The 9,315-nt window shown below is 50.4% G+C and overlaps 4 protein-coding genes across 4 annotated transcripts; 2 read left to right on the forward strand and 2 right to left on the reverse strand.

Annotated features, from left to right (window-relative positions):
• Positions 1 to 992: 992 nt before the first annotated feature.
• Positions 993 to 1,346, forward strand: FMAN_14089 (uncharacterized protein; the record flags this gene model as incomplete). The annotated part of the gene is made up of 1 exon (XM_041826003.1): positions 993 to 1,346. The coding sequence occupies one exon, from the start codon at positions 993 to 995 to the stop codon at positions 1,344 to 1,346; it is 354 nt and encodes a 117-aa protein (XP_041691327.1).
• A 662-nt stretch (positions 1,347 to 2,008) lies between these two features.
• Positions 2,009 to 3,961, reverse strand: FMAN_14090 (uncharacterized protein; the record flags this gene model as incomplete). The annotated part of the gene is made up of 1 exon (XM_041826004.1): positions 2,009 to 3,961. One exon carries the CDS (start codon positions 3,959 to 3,961, stop codon positions 2,009 to 2,011), a length of 1,953 nt encoding a protein of 650 aa, XP_041691328.1.
• Positions 3,962 to 4,254: 293 nt separating this feature from the next.
• FMAN_14091 (uncharacterized protein) lies at positions 4,255 to 7,091 on the reverse strand (the record flags this gene model as incomplete). The annotated part of the gene is made up of 4 exons (XM_041826005.1): positions 4,255 to 4,837; positions 4,903 to 5,788; positions 6,032 to 6,639; positions 6,703 to 7,091. 4 exons carry the CDS (start codon positions 7,089 to 7,091, stop codon positions 4,255 to 4,257), a joined length of 2,466 nt encoding a protein of 821 aa, XP_041691329.1.
• Positions 7,092 to 7,454: 363 nt separating this feature from the next.
• FMAN_14092 (uncharacterized protein) lies at positions 7,455 to 8,483 on the forward strand (the record flags this gene model as incomplete). The annotated part of the gene is made up of 1 exon (XM_041826006.1): positions 7,455 to 8,483. One exon carries the CDS (start codon positions 7,455 to 7,457, stop codon positions 8,481 to 8,483), a length of 1,029 nt encoding a protein of 342 aa, XP_041691330.1.
• Positions 8,484 to 9,315: the final 832 nt, after the last annotated feature.

Consider the following 9,315-nt stretch of genomic DNA (forward strand, 5'->3'; position numbering starts at 1 on the left):
ATGTCATAGCTCCTGCCAAGCATTTCACATCGTAGCCTGCACGCATCGCATCTTGATCATGTAGATATCTGTTGTACTCTTGCGTGTTAATCTGCTCAAGTTGGCTACTTGCCGCCTGGCCGTCATCGCCGATGGCAGAACTCATCCCTCGGTTATCTTGGCTGTTGTAGTCGCTTTGTTCATCCTCATCACCAAACCCCCCCTCCCCGTTATTGATCGGCCACCTTCTGACCCACTCTTCATAGTCTTCTATGCCAAGTCGGAGGATAGCATCCATATTGTTCTCCTTCTTTAGGTGCTTCATCATGCCTTCATACTCGCTGTATGGTGGCTCGATCTCCTCCACCTCATCAAGTGGTAGCAGATGGCTGGTGCAAATATCAAGCTCCTCAACAGATTGTCCAAATGACTGACTTCTTGCAATACTTGCGAGACAATGTAGACTTCTCCGCTCGAGCATGACTACACGCGTTCGAAAGAAAAAGTCAGTCACCAGGTGAGCTGTTTTTTTATTTAGTTCCCTGCATGTTTGTCGAAGGGAAAGCCAATCCCGCGGATGGACCTGGCCAAGAATAAAACGAGAGACTTCATTGGGAAGAGAAGGTAGACTCGCCATTGCTTGGTGCGGACTTGAATAACGAGGGATACGTGTAGTTGAAGAGGGAGTCTTGATGCAGCTTTCTAGGGAAGTTCATGAGACTATTAGGATCCCAGCGCTTACATCACGTGTACCCCACTTCTTCAACCAACCACCTTTTGGTTTGATCCATCCCTTGTGACACGAAAAACATCATCAAACAGCGAGAACGAATTTTTGAAACAACAGCCGCACATTGCACACAACACTCCCACTCGTGGTCGTAATGGCTTCAACGGGTCATTTCATCTTCCCCCGGATGTCTTGATAGCCGCAGAAGTCGGGGTGCGATTGCGGGCGGGAAAAGAGCGCGAAATAACGAGAGCATGTCACGAAAACCACGTATCCGCAAACGATGGCGACCTTAGCTGAGCAACCACGCAGCCCGTATAGTACGACGACGAAGCTCGAGCACCTCCAACAACAGCTTCCAAACAAAACATACAGTCACATATGGGTCTTTGCCGGTCAGCCCATCTCGACAAGGCTCACGACGTCCCGTCACGGCGAGTCGTCGGACAGAACAGTATCAACCCCCGCGCGGCAGAGCACCAGACATGCGGCACGCTACAAACGATGCCAAACAACACTACAGATCAGACAGACTTGTCCACTGTCGCCTCCCAAAACATGGTGGCGAGGGATTTGGTTCCCCTTCGTTACCAGGCAACGTCTGAGGAAACCGCGCAGGGGCTCTCATACTCAGTAATCCGACACCTCGGAACGAGCGGAGCATCGCACTACATAGGGCTCTTTGTTGCCCGCTACTGCCACCATCGGGAGCGACGATACATACACAGAGGACGAAAACATGGCCACATAGGAACCCAGCTGAAGGCAACAAGAACAGAAAGAAATGGAATTTGATGTACTCGAAGAGCCTTGGGGGTTTAACAAGGGAGGTCATCTTATAGACAAAGTCGACGGCTGGGGGGAGACTGTAGGTATCATGGTCGTGCAACATGGTGCGCGAGCACCGACAGAGCCTTGGCACGAAGTCACGAAGGATAGATTCTTGGAAGCAACAGGAAGTGGATGAGAAGACTGAGGAACAAGAAGCGGAGAGTTTGGATTTCTTTAACAGAAAGCAAGCAATTCAGATCATAGATAGCGAATGAGGATCAAAACGGGATACTTGGGGACAGCTGGCCTTGTTTCAACAACAATGGCGAAGTGGGGCGTTTGCGCGACGAACGCGTCGACTGTCGGCCGAGCCCTGTTAGCCGGGCATAGCTGCGGATAAAAGCGGCCACAACCGTGTAGGATAATCAAATCAAATCAAAATCAAACCCCCCGGGGTTCGGTCTGTATAGTCTGTTTGCTTTCGTCAGGTTGGCCTTTCCTTTGAGTCTCGACTTGGGCTTTTCTTTCCTACAGCCGTTCCCCGGCTCTGATGAAATCCTCCGCAGTAAGCTCTTTGAACCTCCTCTCCTGGATTCTATCATTAATATCCACTAGGCCAACCTGTGTAACAAACTTCTGGAACTGTTGAACGGACAATGCCTTTGTAAGACCGTCCGCAATCATCTCAGTCGTGGGTGTATGCCGGACCGAAATCCGGTTAGCGAGTGCTTCCTGGCGCAGCCAGTGGTTATGGATATCGACGTGCCGAAGTTTGGTCTGCAGTAGGGCTACATCGGCATTGATCAGCCGAATAGTTTGCATGTTGTCGCACTGAATAGTGATGCTTGTGTTGTCGAGAGTCACACCGAGCTCAGTGATCAATCTGGAAATGAACATGGACTCTTTTGCAGCCTGCGCAAGTGCCAGTAACTCCGCCTCTGTTGTAGAGGTAGTCACGGTATCCTGCTTGTTGGCACGCCATCCAATAGTCCCTCCAAATAGTCTCATCACGTAGGCTTGTGAGCTCTTCCGATCGAGGCTGTTGTCGGCAAAAGAAGCGTCACTGTATACATCAAAGGTGTCCGTTCCACCGAGTTGTAGTGCGAGTGCTCTGGTGTTCTGCAGATACCGGAATAGGTGGTCCACAGCCTCATGGTGGTCGTCACTCGGGTTCATGTTGAATCGGCAAAGTCGAGAAACAGCAAGGGCAATATCGGGTCGAGTGATTACTACTAGGTAGAGCACTGATCCGGTCTTGCGTTGATACAGTTGTATTGACGCTGCTGATGCGCGCTCGCCGTTCGGAAAAAGTTCTTTCGTGGTCATTGGAGTTAGGGAAGGCTTTCCCCCTTGAAGTCTGAAATGGTTGGTAATCTTATCCACGAATGACGATTGTGAAAGCCAAATCAACCGTTGGCTTCGGTCGCGAATGATCTCGATTCCCAGGAACCACTGTAGAGTATCCCCACCAGAGAGTTCGTATTTCTCTTGAAGCTTGCCCACCGTCCGTTCAACCGCTCCTTGATTGATCTTGTCGTAGGCAACAATGAGATCGTCCACGTAGAAGAATATCAGTATTCCTTCTTTCGAGAGACAGCATGGCTCGTGGGGTACAGGCTTGAACCCAAGGTTCGTAAGAGTGGTGGTTAGTTCTTTCTGCCAGAGTAGTGGTGACTGGCGCAAGCCGTATAGTGCTTTCTGAAGCTTGAGAATCAGACCAGGCTTTCGGTAGCCTCCAGGCATCCGCATGTAGACGTCCTGCTTCAGTTCAGCATTGACAAAAGCGTTAACAACATCATACTGGAGAAGTTCTAGATCAAAACGAGCAGCTATAGCCACGAGTGTTCGGAAAGATCGGCCGGCCAGTGTGGATGCATAGGTATCCTCGTGTGTCGACTTGGCCTGTTGATCGCCTCGTACAACGAGCCGGGCCTTGCACTTGGTGAACCAGCCGTGCTTGTCGAATTTGTACACGTAAACCCACATGCAGTCCAGGAGTTCCTTGCCTGCGGCTTCTTCTCTCTGAACCTCACGCGACGAGCACATTTCTTTATGGCTTTCCAGATGAGCCTTTTCTGCCTCACGGAATATGTCACCTAGTGGATGGCTGTGGAGGTCTTTATGCCTCTTTGGTAATATTGGCATGTCTCGCCGGTGCATCCGGCGTTGGCCGTCACCTAACTCTGTCAGCTTTGAAGACTGGCTTTTGCAACTGGGAGAATCCATCAGCTTAGTAGATTCTCCGTGATTTCCTATAGACTGAGGTTCTCCGCTATCAGGGTGGCAGCTGGCCGAGCTCGCCTGCTTCTCGAGCTTCCGCTTACTCACCACCTTGCCATTCCAGGTCCCTTTCACAGATGCGAGTCGACCGGCATTAAATGCGGCCTCCCAGCAACTGCTCGAAGTTGAAACGACACGAGGGGCTCCATTTGCGCCGTCTCGTCCCGGGGAAGTGCCAGCGCTAGGTGGGACATGCACCATCTTGGCAGCTCGTAACTGAGGGGGCTTTTCTCCCTCCTTCCTCGCGGGAGGTTCTCTGATAGTAGCGACCAGAAGGGCAGCAGGCTGTAGAGGGCAAGTCTCCGGGGTCAGGTAGGGAGCGAATCGAGTGGTCGTATGGGGGTGATCAGTCCCGTCAGGCTCTTCTCGATTCCGATCTCCTACGACTAGTGTCCTGCCAGTCTCACCCTGCGTGATCGGGTGATCACGGTCAAACCCTCTATGTGGATAACTTGCAGCCTCCCGCTCAAACGCTAGTCCTTCAGGCAAGGCGCTTAGAGTTCCTCGTCTTCTTCTTGGGTAGATGCATCCAGATTCATGCTAGATCCCTGCGGAACCTCAGCATCGGTGAGATGCTGAATAAGTTCCTCCTCGTTTAGTTCCTTTAAATCATCCCTGAGATGCTGGATATCCCCAGAGAACGTCTCCTTCTCATTGAAGATCACGTCTCTAGTGGATATGACCTTGTTGGTCAACGGATTCCAGACCTTGTAGATACTTGTCGAGTTATACCCGACCAGATATCCTATCCAACCTCGGGGATTGAGTCGCTGTCGCCGATTCTTCTTTTTCAAAGCATCGGTCGTCATCGCGAAGGCTTTACAGCCATATACGCGGAGATGTGTCTGATCGGGTTTACGCTCTGTGACTACCACCCCGTCCCTATAGGCAAAGTAAGTGTAGAAACGCTCATAAGGCGTTTTCCAATTGTAAATGTACTTCGGCGTCCTATTGTATAGGTAAACGGCAGCACGCCAGATCTCAACCCAAAGGAACGAAGGCAGCTCTGCTCCAATTCTCATTGCGCGAGCTTTTTCCTTGATTACACCCCCTGAGCGCTCTGCGCCGCCGTTTTGACTCTGGGCATATGGCGCGGAGGGCTCTAGGCGCATCCCGTTTTTGACAGTGAGGAAGTCACTTACCTGGTGACTATCCGGGATCTCGTTGTCACACTCGATTCGATGACTTCGGGTCTGCACTGCAGTTGTCTCTCTAGTATTTTGAGTAGATGCTCAAGTGCATGGATAAGTGTTGGTCCAGTTCGATCGGGAAGATAGTAGTCCCAAATATAGCCAGAGTAACGGTCAGTGACTAGCATAGTTGAAGTGCAGCCAGCATCTCCAGTGACGTCGTGGAAGTCAATAGCAAGCCGGATTCCGGCCTTCTCAGGTGGAACTCGTCTTTGTCGACGGATTTGGCGCTTCACCTTCGCCATTCCACAGGCATCACACTCGACCGTGGAGATCCCCTTGATCTTCACCCCCCGAGATTGACCCACGAGGTGCTTGAGTGCCTTAGGCCCAGGGTGTCCAAGTCGAAGGTGCCAAAAGGTTTCGTTTCCACTACGAGGAGGGCGCTTACTCCACGAATCATACCGTTTCCGTTTGGCTAGGAATGCTGCTGCTGTTGTCGATTTGTCGATGTACTCTAGCACGTACTGGTCGAAATGGTCCGTCAATGTGCAGAGGATCGAGTCATCTTTTCTGCGGATTTGGTTGTTGTTTCCTCTGGTGTCCCAATAGTAACCTCTTTTCCGCAACTGTCGGTATGAGACAATATTGCAGGCAAAGTTTATACAATGAGCTACATCAAGCAATCTGAGAAGAGAAGGTCCTTGGGGTCCTTGGACGCAAATGTCTACATTTCCGTAACCGTGAATAGTTACTGGTGAATCTCCTGCGTAGACGAAGTCTCCAAGCGATGCAGGTTGGTAGTTGAGAAACCTGCATACTTCGTTGAAGATATGGATTGTCGATCCAGAGTCAAGGATGGCAGAATGTCTGAGAGGGTAGGGGGCACAGTTGAAGGCTGCGATAAAGTTGTGCATCACTAGGTAGGTTGCATTGACGTATGCCATACCCCGCCCAAGTCACTCGTCCTGAGTCGTTCTGTCTCTACTTTTGGACAATCGTTTGACTTCCTCCACCAAATCAGTATCGTTCTTGAGACGGTCATTTATTAATCGTTGTATGGCTTGGTTGGGTTCCCATCCTTCGGCTTTCTGGGCTGGGAATAAGTACCAGCAGCCTCTCCAGTCATGGAAGCCTTAACATCCTCGACAAGTAGGGACATCCGGGTTCGGATTGACGGTTGTCTCTGCTCGTTTTCGTTTTGTTGATACTCCTCTTCCGCCGCCTCGTGCTCTACGCCCACGGCCTTGGCCTCGCGTATCTCGATGTGCATAGGATGCTTCGTCCGTCGCCCAATCTGAGGCGTCTCCTTGGACTTCAATAGTGTCATTATCGCGGTCCGTGATTGCAGATCTGTCGTTCCTGAGTGCAGCGCCGTATGTGGCTACGAATGCGCCTCTCTTGATGCCTGACGGCCTTCCGCTCGCGTTGGCCATTTTGGCTTCGTATCGAATGTCGGCAGCGACCTCTCGATAGTTGAGGGAATTATTGAGGATTTGAGGGCGTCGATGTTGTCGAAAAGTAGATGCCCAGCTAGGGAGGACGTGATACATGGCTCGATTCAGGTCTTCTGCCCAGCACTGCGCGTCGAGGGCATCAGGGACTTTCTTGCTAATCGCTTCGGCCATCGTCGTCTCCCATTCTGTAACCCACTCGTTGAGTTTGTTGATCTTCGGGGCTGTATGTACTGCTTTGTGGTATTTGTCGCGCGCTTCGGGTCGGAGGCGTTCGTTGTATACCACTCCAGATCTTCATAGCTCCTGGTACCATTTGTCCAATCGGTCTCCCGTGACGCAGGATGTTTTCTGGTACGTGACCGAGACCGTCTTGAGGACAAACTCGACTAGCTTCTGCTCCTGTTTCTTCGTCTCTCTATACGCTGTCTCTTTCAGAGAATAAATCCTGAGATCGTGCTTGTATTCCGCTCTTCCTTCAGACGTCAGCTCTCTGATTCGTCGAGGCGGTACGTAATCCGAGCCGGGCGTCATTGTGCCACTATCGGGATCGTCCGGATCGGCTTGTCTAGGATAATCTCGGATTTCTGGAAGTTCTGGTCGCTGAGGCCATCGTATACGGTCGTTCGGATCGATGTATTGCCTTAGATCGTAGGCGTGCGCCAGCTTCTTGAATTCGTTGGACCAGGAGTCCCAATCCTCCGGAGACGCGTAACTAATGGCCCTTTCAGCATGTTTGGCCGACATGGTGATAGAATGAACCGAAGGTCGTATGCGTTTGGATGCGCGGGTCGCTAAGATGCAATTGAGACTCTTAATTGTCAGACATTACGTGTATTCGGTTCATTGATGTAAAATTGGTGTATTCTGTTATGTTCTGTCAAGAATCTGTTCCCTGAGCGCGTCGCCATTTTGGCGCGTAATCTGAAGCATCCCTGCGTGCACGTGATACCCTAGCACCTATTCAACAAGAATATCTAAATCTCTCTGTGAAATCACGATCCTCCACGCCACATCATCTCGACCAGCAGACGTCAGCGAACCACACAGCCAGCGACCGAGCATGGGCAGAATAAAACTGATGACAATCATTGCTCAGCGACACAAATGATGGAGAACAGCATTATCCTGGAAATCAGGCGGGAACTCAGCGGGTTTCGGGACGACATCGGAAACGATCTCAGGGCATTTAATGAAAGCATCCGCGGCCTCCGGAGTGACGTCGATACCAACACAAAAGACATCCACAAGTTCCGGAACAGTACAACCAAAGAGTCAAAGGTCAACAGTCAACACAATGCCGATCTGAGGGATGCACTTGACTACGAGTTTAAGTCCGTCGATGACCGCTTCCGAGACATAGATCAGCGCTTCGAGGAAATGAAGGCCGATAATGCTCGACTCCTAGCGAGCGTTCGTAACGGGAAACTATCAAATCCCTTTCTTCCCATCCACGCCCTTCCCATCTACCTGCCAAATCAAGGCATCACATACCCTGAAGCAACACATTTTCCCAAGAATGCAAACGAGTTCTATGCCCTCAAACAGCCATCCAGTCGACGACAGACAGCCATGCTTGCCTACCTCGCCATGTTCTACGACATTTCGCATTACCAAAAACACGGCGACACCGCCATACAGAACCCAGAGTCGGCTGTCGAGTATCTGGAGAATATCCTCGGTCTCGACGAGGATAACTTCACACGGTTCAAAGAGCGCGTGCGCGAATTTGATGAAAGGCCGAAAGCAGCACCGATAAAACGTGCCGAAGTCTTCGACGTTGAGCACCTATTTCCGCAGAAGCGACAACGGTCAAGACATTCTTCAGGTCCCGAGTCGCCTTCCAACCACGGGCCTGAGGATAGAGTTGGTTGGCGTCACAAGAGCTGGTCAAACCCTACTGAGACGCAGCCGACTATGGGAGGGTTAGCCAAGAAGTATAGAGACTGGAAGCGCGCCAATGAAGCGGCTGAAGATGCTCCGTATTCGTCAGATGAGTCGTCTGGAGACGAAGGGTTGAAAAAGTCGGCAGAGCCCCTGGGGGTTTTAGAGGACCCAGAGAGTGCGACGAATATTAACACATCGAGGGATGTTGAATCAGAGCAAGATCAATTACCAATACGGCCGAGTCCATCCTGACTTGATCGCCGTTAGCCCGATGGGTGTACACTTGCCTGTAAAGTATAATGACGTCGAGCTTTCAACATGATCAGCCATGATCAGAACCAATTCAGTCCCAACCAGGCCGATCTTCGACTTATGACACTAAGTCGCTATGATATAGACGCATGGGAATGGATTGGGTTTGCGCCAATAGGGAATACTGACAATCAAGAAAAGAAGAGTAGGGACTCTGGGGGCTTGTTAGGATATGATTCTGGAATGTTATCCGAGAGAGCTCCGACAAGATGTTGCCATTCATTCATTGAACAAGCGTTACACATCAAGTGCTGAATTATAGTCATTCTCTGACAACGCTCGGCTTGCTAACCTAACGTAGTGTGCAATCTGGGAACACGACGGAGCTGATTATTTAGCAAGAGCTGTGACTTTTCGCGAGCCTTACGTAAGAGGTCAACAAGTTTTAATTGGCTTACAAAAATCAAAGTTTACCCCTGTAAAATCCCCTGTAGAGCGGATCAGCACCACGATAAATTGTGTAGGGTAGCAAAATCCACGGGTGCTTCGCTACATAGATCCTGTTTCAACAGGCGTGATACCATCATCAATCCTTTCTATAAACATTCAGATTTGTTGAAAGAAAAACGAGTGCAGGACATTATCCATGAGGCAAATTCCCTGGCGTACAATTTGTTAATGCACTGGGAATCGAACTAACTAGCGCTCAAGAGAGTCAAATCCGTCTGGCCAGGAATCTAGATTTTAAGAACATAGTTTTGGCGGTCTTGATAAATTCTCACTATGCTATGAGAAAGAGAAGAACAGAAGTGCGGCTTCCCGATAACGATAG

Source organism: Fusarium mangiferae (genome assembly GCF_900044065.1).
Source record: "Fusarium mangiferae strain MRC7560 genome assembly, contig: FMAN_scaffold027, whole genome shotgun sequence".
In the NCBI taxonomy this organism is placed as follows: Eukaryota; Fungi; Ascomycota; class Sordariomycetes; order Hypocreales; family Nectriaceae; genus Fusarium; species Fusarium mangiferae.